We start from the raw sequence: 17,222 nt of genomic DNA, 5'->3' as shown, positions 1-17,222 counted from the left end.
CCCGATCCGATAACTTAATCAAAAGTTATTAGTGATTTTCTGAAAATTTCAATGGGAAAATGGCGACTGACGGAGTTTTCAAACACATGGGGCTCTATGGCACCAGAAACCGAAAGCGGGCAAAAATGGGCTCCATTTTCCCATTGAAATTTTCAGAAAATCACTTGTAACTTTTGATTAAGTTATCGGATCGGGCTGAAACTTTGGCATCTGGTTGTGACCTCTAGCTCTACCTTTGGGCGGAGAATGAGCGTTTAGCGATGTCTACCCTATTGGAAAATCCTGTATAAAATTTCTAATGGGTCCTGTATAAATATTTTTACCAGCCTATTGGATATGGGTCCCATAGATGTATACAGGACCCATACATTCATACAGGACCCGTATAAATGTACAGGACCCATACATTTATACAGGACCCGTATAAATGTATGGGACCCATACATTTATACAGGTTCTGTATAAATATATGGGACCCATATACATTTATATGGGTCCTGTATAAATGTGTGGGACCCATATACCTATACAAAATCCGTAAAAATGCGAGATTGTTTTACCATTTGTGGCCCATATACAGCACCCACTCAACATTCGGGATATGTATCAGTGCGAGACGTCCATATGTGTAGATGAATTGCCTCTGCGTCCGATCTGTGGCAAGGTGTAGCAGTTGTGCTTGGCTTACAAGCCTTGCAAAAAATGCAACAAACAACAAAAGCTTAATTTATAAACAAGACCTCGTTTTATTGTCCTCTTTCACTTGACACCTGAAAAAGTATAGTCAACATTGGACACTTGCTGCATCAGAGCTAGTAGCAAATTATCCCATGCATCTAAAATGTGCCTGTCAGATTACTATTACATTAGATCAGAATATTATTTTTTGAATGGGAACCAATGTTGGCATCAACAGCTCCAAAAACAAGGCAGAAAAACTGCCTTACTCTGATCCTGTCTAAACACTGGTGCCACTTCCGAGTCTATGAAGAGAGGCTAGGAAGCAAAAATAGTTTCAACACCTTTGGCGCGTTGTTGCCAGTGAACTGTGAGCATCAACATTATTGCAAGGTTACATAGCTACAAGAAAGAGTTCTGAGAAGGCAGTAAGCTCTCCAAGAAAAACGTACCTCTTCTTTTCTGTGTTTTCAGGCACAATCACTGCCAGGCAACTGCAAAATATACAAACACACTGAGGGCAAGAATGAATTCCCTAGAGCAATGCTTCCCAAACTCTGGTACCCTGCAACCCACCAAATAGTGGAGGTACCCCCCCCCCTTCCCCCCCCCCCCCTGCTTTTCACAATGCCACAAGCTTTTCGTTTCCAGTGTGCAAGCAGTTATACACAAAATTGATGTTCATGTTTTATTTCTCAGCTAAATGACAAATTTTTAGCTTTCGTTAAATACTACATAGGATGAGTCCTTGAACCCAAAAAACAGACAACTTTTCTTTCCAAGCAATGGCAGTCACAAAAATAAGTAGAGAAAAACGGGCAGCGTTCACCCCCTCAACTCGCAGAAACAACCAGCCACGTGATTTGGCGCCGATTATATGCTGCCAATGTTCATCATAGCCATGCGCCGGGCTTGGCAAAGCATAGGGCGCATGCTGGCCTCTGCACATTGTTAAAGCTCGGCTATTTTCGTCACCTCAGCGATTGGACATCAACCCAATACCAAAATGTTTGTCGAGGTGTTCATGTCACGAGTCCAAGTCATGCGCTGATTCAATGCTTGAATCCAATCGATGAGCCTCATTCAAATATTGTCAAATAGAGATCCCCTAGGATGTCATCCCAGCTACGATGTGATCAACTTTGCGAAGGAGAAAATGAAGGAAATGGGTGGATTTTATCCTTTCAATTGCACCGCTTTAAAGAAGCTTCTGGATCAGTAGCGTGTACAAATACACTTGGGTCACAGTGATGCCAGTATGTCTATGTAAAGAAAAAAAAAACACTCCAACACAATTTCTTTGCACGGCCCTTTTAATATAGGCGTCTACAGAGTAGAGCTAAAAACGGAAAAATAACAAATATTAAACCAACATGTTTTAAGCTCACAATTAAGCTTCTCTTGGGGTTGCAATCCAGTTTGGGATACACTTCGATTGAGAGATTTAGACAAGACATTTATATTTAAAACAAACTCTTTGAGGTCCAATATATCGAAGAAATATTTGCAAGATTGAAATTTAGCTTTTTTCAATATGAAAATTATGGTTGGGAATATATGGTGCTCATTGCTGCTTTCACTTTTAGTTCTAGAACATCTGAGACACACAGAACATAACAATTATTACCACTGAAACCTCGGAACACATATGGAAGCTCTGATTATATAGCTACAAGGAATAACTCCCTGCAATTCCTGTACACTATAAGGACGCAATCCTTTATGCATACTGGTTTTCTGGAGTTAGTTTGAGTTCACCTTTCATGTGAAATACAAGCAAAGCAACAACTTCCTTAACTGAACATTTTTTCCTACACTGCCCTTCAGAAATAAGTGGTGCACATATAATCATAATTAAATCCCATTACAACAGTGAACAATATTGTTACGGCCATGTAGCTAACCGATAGCTAGGCCTCGCCGCGTCAGCCACTTTCCTCCACAGATGGTGGTACATTGCGGTGAAACCTCCCCCCCACTTTTGTACATAGCGATGAAGCTCGACACAAGATTAAAGTGAAGCTTGACACATGTAATCAGTGAATTTTCAATTAAAATGTTCGCGAAACCCTGAAGAGCAATCGCCAAAATCGTGTTCGATGGAACTTTGTTTCAGAACTCCTGATCAATACTGCTGTGTTTGTAACTGAGACACCGAAATATAAGTGACAAAACCTAGTTTTTTTTCAGCAGATCTTAAAGGACACATGCAAAGGAAAAAAACATTTTTTTTTTAGACAGCTTAGATGGAAAAAGGATGTCATAAAACGATTTTACAACGAAGAAAAAAAAATTTTAGAGCTATATTTACGGCGCTATACGAATTTGTAATTGGCGCTCGCGGGAGCCGCCGCACGCTCAGCGTTGTGCGAACGCCGCTTCAACGAGTTTCTTTACGCCGCCGTCGCCGCCGCCGCACAAGTTTGTCTGCTTCGGGGCGCCGCTGCCGTCATCTGACCGGCGCACAGGTCTACCACGTCTGCTTGCGCGTTTTCAGGAGTTTCCTTTGGGCTCTAAAAGTTACTTATCTATCTTAGCTTTTTGTTATACGTCAAACAAAGATGAATAAGTTACTTTTAGAAGCCATAGGAAGCTTCCGAAAGAGCGCAAGCACCACGTGACAAATATGGGCCCGTCAAGGGCCACTTTTCTGCGGCGCCCGCCGGCGCCAAGTACAAATTCGTATGGCGCCGTAAATATAGTCCTAAAAATTTTTTTTCTTGGTTGTAAAATTGTTTTATGATATCCTTTTTCCATCTAAGCTGTTTAAAAAAAAATGTTTTTTTTCCTTTGCATGTGTCCTTTAATACCAAACCACCATGCTACCTGCAGCCTTGAATTGCTTCCACAAAAGAAATAAAGCATATTAGGCTCCTACCTCACTCTGCTCTGCAAGAAGGGCTCGCTTGATTCTGTGTCTGGAAAGAAAACACACATTGAAAATGAGTTAATTGTAATTTTGCATTAAACAAACTGCTGCCTGATCCACGAGGAATGTAGAGTCCTAAGCTAACCCTATGCATCGGCAGCCCCGTTTGCAATCGTAAAATAAAAAAGTTTTGATTACATTAGTTTATGTGGTATATGCAGTAAAGTCCATGTTACTAGTTAACCAATCATACATTTTTCATTTGCGTATTTGCCCCCGTAAACGAAGGAAGTGGTAAGCAGATTGGGCTGTCTAAATTGCACTTCTATTTCGAATGCCTGCACGTTGCAAACCTTTGGCAGCGTCCTCTTCATTTGATGGCAAATTTGTGAGTTAACTATAATAGTGTAGTTATGAGAGTAGTGCATGGGTTATTTCCCAGACATTAGTACCTTCTAACACCAACTGCTTCGCTTCCGTCAACGCTGCTCGCCGGATTCAACAAAACCACTTGGACAAACAACCAGCCAATATTTTGCTTACATTTATTTTCTTGCTGACAACTTATGATGTTCCGTATGCATTACTCACCACGGCCCAACCAAACATTCACAAGACCAGCTGAAAATCTGAGCTTTGACCACATGTATTGTGGACAAGATTCGACTTCCCGCGTTGCATCGCTTCAGGCTGAGTGTGCATAAATATTTTGCTTGAATCAAACCTAACACCCGGTTCATTAATCAAGCATCTGTAATTGTCGAGGAGCTTAATAACATACACTGCACATGCGTTCAGTAGAGAAAGCTATGAATAGATGCATGCCGTTTGGACAAAAGTCGACACAACCCTGCTTTGTATCGAGGGCTGTTTCGAGGTGGTTGTGATTCCTGAAAGAAATAAGGTGTTTGCAAAAATGTATTACTGGAGTAGCCGGCTCTTTGCTAAGTGCCAATATCTTCAGAAGTCAAATAATAAAGAAAAAACATAATTAATGTTTACCAGCTCCAAATTGTAGATACACACTTTAAGAGTAATGCACCGTACCTTGTTAGTTGTACCGAAAGGATTATTCTAACATGCAGCTCACCACTCATTTTAGCAAGTTTAAGATATATGCGCAGAACAAGTCGTCTGCTTCTTGGGCAGGGGTTGCGATGATATCAGAAAGCCAAGCTCTTATTGGCTCATTGAAAGAAGTAGTGGGTAGACCTCAAGGCATCTAGCATTGAGGTCTACCCACTATCTTTTTTGATCAGTCAATAAGAGCTCCACATCATTCTGACATCACCGCTACTCCTGAGCAAAAAGCACACGACTTGCTCTCCGCATGGAATACTGACACACAGATATAAACGACTTACTTCTTCGTTAGGTCATTGACCAGCTCAGAGATATACTTGTTTGTATTCTTCAGCCGGTCGGCCCGAATTTTAGCAGTAGCGACTGCTTTCTCTTCTGGCTTCAATTCTTTGTCCAGCATTATTTTGGTCTCTTGTTCTGTTGGATGGTCGCGTATGTACTTCTCCAACATGTCTGAAAACAAACAAAAACAAATTAGAACCCCTCGAAATCTACTCGTTTTTTTCTTAGTTTAATTGACTCTGGAATCGGCATACAGAAGACTAGCGATAATTAAATCTCGGACATTTCATACTTTCAATTAATTCAAACAAAAATCAAATTTTTAGTTTTTCCCTTATGTTTTCAGCTTACTTCAAACTAGACCATTGAGTTAATTCCTACTTCTGCTTGTTTGCACCGACAAATATGGGCTGCCTTTGCCGCCACTAGCTGAGCATTTGCATTCTTATTTCACCTAAAAATAGTCGAAAATAAAGCATATCACCATCCTGCACTTATCTAAGTGGTCAAAACCACTTGGACTACTCTGGCGACAGAACACGGCAATGCACAATCGTGTGTTGACGCGAGGAGAAGGAAAAAAAAAAAAACGTCCTCGGGTACGAAAGTGACACTTGGCCAATTCTGCTTTTCCCAGCGTGCTGCTGAAGGCCGACTCCGAAGCATGTGACCCGCCTTTGCAGTATTTGCTACTTTGCAGCCACCGTAGCAGGCACGTAGCCAGGGGAGGGCCCTTGGGGCCCGGGCCCCCTCGGAAATCTTCCATTTTGCTGGAGCCTCCTCCCCTCTCCTCTCCTCTCCCCTCCCCTCCCTCCCTTCCTCCCTCCCTCCCTCCCTCCCTCCCTCCCTCCCCCGAAACATAATCCTGGCTACATGCGTGCACCGTAGTGTAACGCACCACACATTCCCTCATTGGCTGTGGCAAAGTTTTCATCATGTCGCTGCGAGGTAAATACCAAACTCTCTCCGTAAAGGAGAAATTGGTTGCGATGGGAGAGAAGTTGATTCGGAAGTGAAGAAGTGGCACTGAAACATGGGATTACTAGGAGTATCCTGACTACCATTTTCAAAGTGAAGGACAAGCTTTTGAGCAACGCAAGCCGATTCGTACTGGATCAAAAAAGCCTTAGGGTAACGGCACACCCACAGCTTGAAAACTGAAACTTGGATTTCGCAAAATAAAGCTGCAGAAGCATTGAACGGGACACTACGAATTCCAAAACATCACTCAGAGATCGATATCTCAAACGGATGGCCGTATTTCTGGAAAAGAAGGGAGCAATCAAGTGAGGAATGTGGCATCACGGTTATATTCAAACGGTTCAGAATGAGGAGATGCGGCCTCGCTTCAGTTCACCAGCTCGACGGGACGAAGCGAGGAGGACAGGGAATGAGAATAGAATCGTAATGCCCCATGCCTCGCCGGCCGTGTTCAGTCGCGCATTTCTTTGAAAAAAAATATGGCCATCCGTTAAACACTGTATGAATGGTGTTTTTGGATTCTGCAGCATCCCGCCTATCGCTCCAGCCCTGTTTTGCGAGCTCAAAATTTCAGTTCAGTATCCCTTTAAGGGAGGAAGTGGGTTCTTAAAAACTATTTTTTGTTTATTGGTCTATCTCAATGATTTTTTGTGCAGGCATGTAGTTTATTGTGCTGATTTCATAACTGCAATCAGATTTCAGATATCTTTTCTTTGTCAAAAGTTATCAACAAAATAAAATATTAATTAGCTAATTTCAGGAAAAGTTTTAAAAAACCTTCTTATTAAAATTTTAATGAAAAAAAGGTATTAATTGCTTCCTAAATAAATGCCATACAAGCTAAAGCTATTTTTATTTCTTTAGCTCCATATAAACGTGTAAAAAAATTAAAGTGAATAGAAGACATACAGTAGGGGCCATAACAATGTCTAATAATGAAATGCCAGTTTTATATACCACAAAATATCATAATAAAAATAGCTTTAGCTTGCAGTCTAGTTCATTCCAAAGAATATGGTACCAAGTTTATGAAAATCGCTTGAGCGCAAGTGAATCAAAAAGCCTTCCTGGCCGGAGAAGGGGCTGAAAAAAACGACGCTGAGAAAATCGACTTTGAAATTTGGGTATGCATAACTAACAACATTGAAGCTTTAGATGGGTGGAATGCCTTTGGTTTGAACTTCATACTAAGGGAGAGACACGGGTAGGGAAAGCAGACCCATATGCAACAATTGGTTAGCCCTCAGAAGGGCTTTTTTAGGGGACGTGGGGACGTTTTCAAAGCACCGGCTTGTGAATGGGCGCGGCCATTCCGCACTGCTCACATTTGGCAGTCGCGAAGAACACGTTCAGCCCGTTCAAATCCACGATCACGAATTGCGTGCCAAAATTTGTCTCTTTATCCTCGACAGCGACATTGAGGAGGTCAAACTTCCGTTATGTGGCAGACTTCTTCGCGGTCAAATCCTGCTTCATCTCGTCAGCCCGCGCCGCACGTTGAGCAGTTTCGCTTGCCGTGTAGAAATGCGAGTCGAGTCGTGACGCACCAGGGTCAAAGCCGTCGTCTTCTTCGTTGCTCACATTTGGGGCGGACACCTCGGAAGACGATGCAGCTGCCGACACCTTGCCGCATGTCCGCCGCAAGCAACGCAACTGGCGATGCGAGCGAAGTCCTTGTTCTACGCCCGACGCTTCCGCTTGCCGTACGCACGCTGCGTTGAAAGCTTCACGCTAGGCATCGCGATCACTACCGATGTCTCCTAAAGACGTCGACCTAAACAAAGCAGGCGAACGGGCGAACGCCGAAAAATAATGTGCTTGAAGTTTCAAAACGCAACCGCTAGCAGACGACAAACAACGATATCGGCTGCTCTCGACTGCTTCCGCGCCGCGAGGAAGGAGAGGAGGGAAGAGAATGACATATTTCAGGAGAGGAGGCATGCGCTTCGGCCAATAGCGACAGCGCTCGCTGCGGCCCGTGCTTCTTAGCCAATCGGTAGCTCGGTTTCTTTCTCTGGGGAAACGCCGTATTCTGTGCTTTCCCCGGGCGGACGCCATTTTTAATGGCGCCAAAAATGTAGACAAAGAAGCAAGCTTTCGAACGAGACCAAAATGGCCGCGAACGGGCGCGCACCGGCGGCGCGCGGAGGGCGCGCGTTTTGACATCAGTTTCCTCTTTCGGGAAGATTTTTAGCGCGTTCCGCGCGACGTAATTATCGTTTTTTTTATACTTTGAGTTTGAATTACGCTATAATATTTTGAAGAGAGGTGCTTGGATATGTAAGGCACCCAAATACAGGATTTCTAAAAAATGAACTTTTTCGCGATTTTTTGCATTTTTAGGACCCGCGTCCCCCCTTAAGCGTGCACGGAGCTCCAATCTGCCAATAAGTGAACTGATCCTGCGAAAAAAAGTTGACAAACTATCCTTGCGGTTCGTATAAAACAAAAATGAAGTTGTGATAATTTAAACAAAAATCTGTGGTTTTGTCAAGTATAGATTAACGAACATCTAGTGTAATTGCAAGTCTTTTAAACTCTAAAAGCATAGAGTGCTGCTAAACTCTTCTTTTCAAGAAAGCAAGCTTTATGTTTAGCTAAAACGGTTTTCATGATAATGTGGCATTATCACGCAATAAAAGGTAACTGATAAGTGCAGATATTTTTCTGTATTACACAGTTTATAGACCTCACTGCAAACGTAAGCCTCTTAATTCAGCACATGATTGGAGAAATCAGCAATGCACCTGAGGAGGAGCAATGTCAATTTTCCCAATTTCCCCACGCTTTTTTTTACGACAGAACCAGTAGAAAGCACACAACCACTAGAGAGCGCATCATTTCTATGCTGACAGTCACTGCAAGCATCTTAGAAAGTAATTATCATATTTTTCTGTATTACACAGTTTATAGACCTCACTGCAAACGTAAGCCTCTTAATTCAGCACATGATTGGAGAAATCAGCAATGCACCTGAGGAGGAGCAATGTCAATTTTCCCAATTTCCCCACGCTTTTTTTTACGACAGAACCAGTAGAAAGCACACAACCACTAGAGAGCGCATCATTTCTATGCTGACAGTCACTGCAAGCATCTTAGAAAGTAATTATCTTACTGCGAACAGCAATCTTCTTTTCCGGCGTCATGGGAACCTTCCCTTGAGCACCCAGTTTTTTGAACCTGTTGCAGGGCCTGCTGCTCACGCTTCGTTCAAGTAGTTGAGGCGTCGTCCACATTGTCCTGGATGCATCCTTGGCACACTTCGAATCACACGTAGCTTTGAATACCAACTTCAACTTGCCACAGGGTATAAGAAGGTTGCACCCCACATGAACCTGGAAACAGAACATTGTTGAACATAGCCTACAAGATATGCATCGTAACTTTTAAGAAACAGACAACAAGTCAATTCAAGCCACGACAGTCCTTTAAATAAAGGTGCGAAGAGATGATCACCTCATCATAAGGTGTTCACAAGCTAATGATATGTGAAAGTATGAAAAGGGCTACCTTTTTTAATACTACTACAGTCGAATCTCATTAATTCAAACTATCTTAATTCAAACTAACATGCAGGTCCCATCCTATGCATCTCTATGGGAGGTAACTCCTGGTAATTCAAACATTGCTTTATTCAAACAAATTTTCGGCCCCCCTTAAGTTTAAATTAATGAGATTCGACTGTAGATAAAATGTATTCCTCCGACACCTGAGTATATCGCTAGCCATTAAACATAATTGAGAACTGCAAGGGGTTTTGTTTACCATATACGTATGATCCTGCCACGTCCCCGATTTTAATGCAACAATATAATGAGGAAAATACCAGATTCTACTTCGCAGATTTAGGATTAAACAACACATTGTTCATACAAGGTTTCATGAAACTCAAACTTTGCGATGTTGCACATTTTCCGAGGGGATCGGTGGCCGAGTGGGCCAGTGCACACCAGCTCAGATCACGTGGAGCAAAAACTAGCGCTGCAGAACCAGGGATTCTAAGTACAGTTGCACCCCTGCCCGTTTCGATCTGGATGAGCATTGTACCGGCGTGTGGGTGTGTATCACTACTATGTGGTACGCGTTGAAGACCCCAGGCTAGTGGTTGTACTGGCTAAATTTCTCCTCTACAGTGGGAAACAAGTCGCCCATTGAGGCAGACTAAGTTCTAAAATGTATGAACATACACACATTGCAATTTTTTTTTGTGCACATTTGCCAATGCAATCATTGTTTAAAGGAACCTCCAACTGAAATTCTTTCTTTTACATAATAAAACTGCAGCTGAAGGTTTAAAACAAGAATCCGAAAAGAGCAAGTTTGACGTGCTGGTGAAGCGGATATTGTAGCGAGTTTGTTCGACTCCATTCAACAAGTTTCGTTTCAGCCGGCACTCCCCGAGCGGCTGCACTTGCCGAGTCCATTTTGGGGCCAGCACATGCGGAGTACTGCAGCTGCTTGCACCAGATCGCCATCCCAGCATGCATTGCACACTAAAGTCGATAGTGATGAACAGCACAAGTTGAGGTGATAATGTCGGGTAATCTAGCACCCCTAGCAGCGCTACTTGGGTCTACTTTCTCCACCAGCGAAGTTGAAGAGCTCCTTCAAGAGATCAATAGCTTAAGAAGCTAACTGAATTGCGTCAAGTATATGAACAGCATCATTGCTATGACGACAGAATCTGTTTCACCTTACATTAGGCCGTAGCTAAGGATAAAAGCATGATGGCAGCTTGTGCAATTTAGCTGCATTCTTGAGCTAGGAGCTCATACTACAGTATAGACCACTTACAACGTAACCGCTTATAGTGCAGGACCGGGTATAACGCGGCTTTTTTAAACCACCGGTTCGCCTCCCACAGAACTCCATGTAATTGCATACCGCTTAAGATGCAGGCACGCGAAGGGAAATACCGGTTATAGTGCGGTTTCTGGAACAGCCCGCTGACCGACCAACGCAGCGAGCACGCTTCCCTGTGCGACACTAGATAATGGCGCTAGCCGCAAGTGGCACTCGCGGGGCAAGACGCGGGGCAAGGAGGTTGCTCGAAGAAGCAGGGAGAAGCGAAGAGAGAGGCTTCAGTCGCCATAGCGACGGAGGGACGCACGCACGTGTCGTTCACGTGCGTGTGTCCCTCCGCTGCGTTGGAGAACAACCGCAACGACAGACCAATTGCAGGTCGAGGAGAAGTGTTCGCGCGCGTTGCATGCCGGTCGCGGGCCGGCTGCTTCTATCCGCAAACATGGTGGCAGTTGTAATTGTCGACGTAGACTGCGTGGTTATGGTGGCTAGCATTGCGTGGTGGAAGCTCATTGTTCCGCGTAAAAGCGCTATCCTTGACTGTGAATTTTCGTTGTGTGTCGCTATGATAACCCAGCACATACTAGAAGGGAAGATCCACCGACTCATGCGGCGATGTCGTGGCGGCACTCTCAAGACGGCAGAAACGCTCATGTTGTCGTGTTGTTTACTTCGACTACAGTGGTGATTTCTAAGCATTTGTGTTTTCGAACATCGCCCGGATTTCTTATTTGGAGCATTTCATGCCTGTGCTCAAAATGAAGGTATTACTGGCGCGTACCGTATAAATGATGCAAATTTTCACGCGTTTTCATCACCGGAGAAAAGTGATTAGGGTTAGCAATCCTGAACACTCGCAACGTCCGTCCGCAACCCGCGACGCCGTTAAAAGGTTGCGTCAGGCAAAAGTCGCTTATTTCTTTCAAAATGTGTGACACGCTTAAGAGAGAAGCGAGAGAAGTGTACTAGTCTGGTGAAATAACGACTTTCCTCAAACTAAGCTTTATTTTTCATCTAACATAAAATAAATTCTTTTACAAAGGTAGGTTGTCTGATGGCTTGCATTTTTGGCCTGAAAAATTGATGTTTTGGTTATAGTAGTGCGGTACCGCTTATAGTGCGGATTTTCGCGACTCCCGCGACATACGTTATATGCAGTCTACACTGTATTTACCTACATTGCGGTCTATCATAAGGTGAGAAGCACAGTGCTTAGATCAGCCATGCAGAGCGTCGTTAGCAGGATTGCTCAATAACTTGTTTTGGGTATAAGGCCGCAAAGCAGAATATTCATATTTCCAAAATCGGCGTCTGTGCGCGTTTCATAAGTGCTGCCAAAAATGATGTCAAAAAATCTCTAATAGAATGGTTGTTCACCACATTTTTCGTCGCAAATAGAAACAACTGGCACTCCACTGTTGCATTTCTGCCTGCTACGTAGCCTAACAGCAAATTTGTTTTGGTTCATAGTTGGCACACGTACCACAGCAGAGATAGCAAAAGCATCGTGGTACACTCGTCAAGTGAACCAGGTCTCAGGGTAAAACTTATGTCGATGTGTCAAACAAACTCGCTATTACAGAGGCGACCACAAAAACGTCATGTCTATGGTGATAAGGCTGGCCACCTTACACCATGATTCTGTGCTTTGTTCTTTTAGTTTTTGTTTTCAATTTCGATTCGAACGCACACATAATTTTGAGTATATAATTTGGGGTGAAAAAAGCATGTTAGTAATGTGCAAATGCTGTATCCCTTCAATTTAGCGAAGAGTGCTTAAAACTGACTTGGATACCAACCTGTCCTTCGTGTTCCTGGAATAGTGGAGTTGATGACCTGTTTGCAAAATCCTCGCCGAGGTCCTCAGGACGGGGCTCTGGAGGGGGCTCAGGAAGACGCTCAGGAAGTAGCTCAGGAAGGTGCTCAGCCAGGGGCTCAGGCAGGGGCTCAGGCAGGGGCTCAGGCAGGGGCTCAGGCAGGTGCTCATGCAGGTGCTCAGGAAAGGGCTCCTCTCCCTCCATGCACGGCACCTGCCATAACAAAGTACACAATAAAACCACTTCAAATTATATTCCACTTGAAGTTGTTTCCAGTACTGGCAAAACCACAGGCACAAGGACATGGTTTTCAAAAGCACTTTCTACATGCCAGTAGTCATGGGCTGCATTTACATGGATGCGACCGTAGCGCATCGAGTCGAGATTTCACGATTTTGATTGGTAGCAGTTGGCTAGAAGAGGAAGAAGTAAGAAGACAGGCTGCGTGTGATTGGTCCCTGCTCGATTCGATGCGCTACGATCGCATTCATGTAAACGTAGCCATGTATGCAAAGCATTTTGCTGTTCGTTTCGTTCCCACCCACACCTTCATCAGTACCGAAAAGAATATGTGAAATAGAGCATAGGGTCAAGTAAGGTGTTCTCCGGCAAACACATCTTTACGCAATAAATCATCAATATTCTGTTCAAGATGTATCAGAGATGAACCGGCTTTTTCATAAACAGCAATTTCTCACCAAGGCCCGAGCGGAGACATCGCTGATTGGTGGTCGATTCCTGGGAACCTGGTCACTGGGTCGGCTATCATAAAAATAAAGGCATACTGAAGTTACTCCGAACATTAAAATATTTCATAAGGAAAGTTAAACAAATTACCCCAGCACGCTGGTCCTTGCACTTGAAACGCTTAGTGGTGCAGGAGCTGCCTCTGCTTGAGCTTGTGGTCCCGACTTGGACATTAGCTCCTGGATGAACATCTATAAATATTAAGATTTAAGAAATCTGCAGTTTTTTAAAACAACTATAAACAAGCCAGTTCATCCCAAAGTGCACATACCAAACTTAGGAGGGTCCAGGACAAAGCTTTTCTTAACTGCCGCTCCTCCTCCAGCTCCTTTGTAGCTGCTAGCTCCGTCTTCACACGTTTCAATTCTCTCTCCAGATCACCGTTAGCCTCCCTTTCAACTCTTAGCAGCTTCTCAGGGACAACCCCTTCGTCATCATACTCACTGCTGTCGACACTCGGTGCCGCCCTTTTTTTCCTGCTCAGAATGTCGGTCATCTCCTTTTTGCGTGAAGCCCTCTGGGCAGACATCTGCTCTCGTCTTGATCTTGTACTGGTTGCCTGTAAAACCAATCTGTTACAACTGTACCATGACACACATAGGGTGGTTCAAGTCACCAGGCTCGATCTAAAATGGACCGTAAAAATCGACGCCTGCACGTAGCCATCTAAACTTTTCGTCAAAGGTGTAATTCACAGGTTGGTTTTAGAGCGCAGCTCTTAGGCGGCTGTTTCCGGCTTGAGCGGCGTCGCCGTCGGTGTCGACGTCGCCGTCGGCGTCGGCGTCGCCGTCGGCGTAACCGCGCGGTGCATTATGGGTAAATTTCCCCTCTAAACCTAGCGGAAATATTTTCCCGCTAAATCTACGGAAAATATTTTCTCGCTAAAGCTAGCGGAAAAATTTCCCCGCTAAATCTAGCGGAAAAAGTTTCCCCGCTAAATCTAGCGGAACAAGTTTCCCCGCTAAATCTAGCGGAAAAATTTCCCCGCTAGATCTAGCGGAAAAAACTTCCCCGCTATATCTAGCGGAAAAAATTTCCCCGCTAAATCTAGCGGAAAAAACTTCCCCGCTAAATCTAGCGGAAAAATTTCCCCGCTAAATCTAGCGGATAAATTTTCCCGCTAAATCTAGCGGAAAAATTTCCCCGCTAAATCTAGCGGAAAAATTCTCCGCTAAATCTAGCGGAAAAAATATCCCCGCTAAATTTAGCGGAAAAATTTCCCCGCTAAATCTAGCGGAAAAAATTTCCCCGCTAAATCTAGCGAAAAAAATTTCCCCGCTAAATCTAGCGGAAAAAATTTCCCCGCTAAATCTAGCGGAAAAATTTCCCCGCGAAATCTAGCGGAAAAAATTTCCCCGCTAAATCTAGCGGAAAAATTTCCCCGCTAAATCTAGCGGATAAATTTTCCCGCTAAATCTAGCGGAAAAATTTCCCCGCTAAATCTAGCGGAAAAATTTCCCCGCTAAATCTAGCGGAAAAAATTTCCCCGCTAAATATAGCGGGAAAATATCCCCGCTAAATCTAGTGGAAAAATTTTGGTCACGTGACCCGGGGAGTCACATGACACCCCGAGGTCACGTGACCTCTGAGGGGGGCACGTGTTTGCCCCCTCGTGACCCCACCAAGGTCACGTGCCCTCGGGGGGTCACGTGAACCCCCCCGAGAACACGTGGCCCTCAGTACCCTCCCCTCCTCCTCCTCAAGAGCTGCGCTCCAATTCGGCGTTACAGGGAGTGTTAAACGGCTTTCACTTTTTTTTTCTTGTAAAATTACAAAGCGTAGCTCTCTTTCTGTAAAAAATAAGGCCAAGAAAGTTGCCAGGGTCTACGGCGGGCAGCAATGCAGACGACAGTGGTCCGGTAGCAGGGTGTGTTTGGCGTTCGTATTAATAGATGGTGCTGCCTTCTTATCGCGACGTGCAGGCGTCGATTTTTACCACGGTGGACGGCTCGCGACCACCGTGGTTTATTAAAATGAATATAATCTTTTTGAAATGTACCTTCGGTTAAAAAATAAATGCGAACAATAAAAACAAACTTAAAGTAAAAAAACGCGTCTGCATAACGGCGGTGCTTTTGCTGCCAACGGATTTCGTCTGCGTGTCGTCTGCTTTCTCTCGCTGGTCGGCTGCACCTTCCGACGCTGCTCTCGATGCCATCTATCAATATCTATCAATACGAGCGCCAAACACACCCCGCTACTGGATTTAGTCTGGGTTGCCGTCCGCCGTAGACCCCGGCAAGTTTCTTGGCCCTACTTTTTACTAAAAGAGAACTACGCTTTGTAATTTAACAAAAAAAAACCGACCTGTGAGAGACACCTTTGACATAAAGCTTAGATGGCTACGTGCAGGCGTCGATTTTTACGGTCCATTTTAGATAGAGCCTGGTGACTTGAACCACCTTATATAACTAGAGAATTACCTGACTGTCATTGATGGGGCCCTCGAAGATAACAGGCAGAGCAGTTGCCCTTGACTTTAAGATGCTCTTTATCAGTTCCTGCTGATTTTCTGGTTTTGAAAACAAACAAAAAATAAACAATAAGCACATGAAAAGTTAGCCCCTTCTAAGAAACCTCTACAGCAAGTGTGATAGCCGGACTAATGAATATCCATACTAACGGGCACTTTAAAGGAGTTCTGAATTATCCCCTTTAAAGAATCAGGGAATCAGCGCACGCCAATAAGTGCGAGGTCGCGACCTGATTCACCAATTCTTTCAAGGAGTTGTAAGAATTGGTGAAGGGGAAGGATGGAGGGACAGGTAAAGTGGGTAGTGGTGGAGTGGGTGGTGCTACCCACTCCACCACTACCCACTACCACTACCCACTCCACCACTACCCATAAATGTTATGGGCGTATGAGAGAGTTCTTTCGTCGTTATTTATTTATTTTTTTTTGCAAAGGGGTGGGTGGTTGGGGCGTGTGGTGGCTTTTTCGATCACTTCACGCCGCATAAAGGCCCAACCACATGCCGCGTCGGCGTTTCCCGGTTAACGCCGAGGTCTGTCCTGTCCAGATATGCGCGTCGCTTTTTTTCGGATGGCCTTCGGGCGATGCGAGCAGGCGCCGGGAAACGCCGACTCGTCTCAGACGCGCTCGTGTGGTTGGGTCTTACGGACTTCTCACAGGTAAGGTGCATTTCGCAATGGTCGCGCAAGCGTGCTTAATTAGTTTCGTTAGCCTATGTGGATAAATTCGGGTGCATCTTATACACGGGTGCGTCTTCTATACCAACTTTTTCAATGAAAGCCTGCATATAGGGTGGGTGCGTCTTATACAAAGGTGCGTCTTATACACCGGAAAATACGGTAGTTATGCTGAGGCGGTGCGCAGGGGCCCTGCACCGCGCTCCGAGTCAAGGGCCACCCAGGTCTCTCCCGAGATTTTGGCGGCCGACCTCAGGGCCCCAGCTCCCCGACAGGGGCAGCAGCAGCTTCCCCCAGTCCCTGGTGGCAGCACGCGTGCTGCCCCTCCATCCGAGGACAGGTCGGCAGCTGCCGCGCCTGTCCCCTCTCCTAGGTCCCCTCCTAGGGAGGAGCGAGTTTCTCGCTCCTGCTCGCTGGAGAGGGTCTCCCTACCGAAGGAGCAGCATGGTACCCATGCAGCTCCTGTGAAAGGAGGTGTGAAGACAAGCTTGGGTGACCCTTCGCCCAGTTCGTCCGCCACTCCTCCATCCGGTCGTGGCCGGGGTTTTCCCCCACGCGTGCCAGGCCGGACTAGCTCTGTCATGCTCCATCCACCAGACACTTCCCAGGACATCGAGATACCAACTGATGCTGACAGTCAGTCTACTCCTGGGTCCGACCAGGATGGTATGGAATGGGAGACAGCTTCTCGTAAATCTAAAAAGAAGCAACCCGTAGTAGCGCCCAAGTGATAGCCCCGATAGCTGTTGCATTGTGATCACATCTTCCACCTAGGTCGAGTTGGCTCTCCATAGTTATATTTATTTTGCTAG

The 17,222-nt window shown here is 45.0% G+C and overlaps 1 protein-coding gene across 1 annotated transcript; it reads right to left on the bottom strand.

The window, feature by feature from the left end:
* Positions 1-722: 722 nt before the first annotated feature.
* On the bottom strand, positions 723-13,415 carry LOC115329624 (diacylglycerol kinase kappa). Its single transcript, XM_040221811.1, has 8 exons — positions 13,351-13,415; positions 13,212-13,275; positions 12,496-12,726; positions 9,009-9,228; positions 4,912-5,083; positions 3,557-3,596; positions 1,131-1,172; positions 723-770 (listed from the first exon to the last, which is right to left on the bottom strand). Exons 3-7 carry the CDS (start codon positions 12,715-12,717, stop codon positions 1,149-1,151), a joined length of 678 nt encoding a protein of 225 aa, XP_040077745.1. The 5' UTR covers positions 12,718-12,726; positions 13,212-13,275; positions 13,351-13,415; the 3' UTR covers positions 723-770; positions 1,131-1,148.
* Between the last annotated feature and the right edge of the window lie 3,807 nt (positions 13,416-17,222).

Source organism: Ixodes scapularis, unplaced genomic scaffold (genome assembly GCF_016920785.2).
Source record: "Ixodes scapularis isolate PalLabHiFi unplaced genomic scaffold, ASM1692078v2 PGA_scaffold1__304_contigs__length_218370807, whole genome shotgun sequence".
NCBI classification, from domain to species: domain Eukaryota; kingdom Metazoa; phylum Arthropoda; class Arachnida; order Ixodida; family Ixodidae; genus Ixodes; species Ixodes scapularis.
This window is presented reverse-complemented; position numbering and strand designations above follow the sequence as displayed.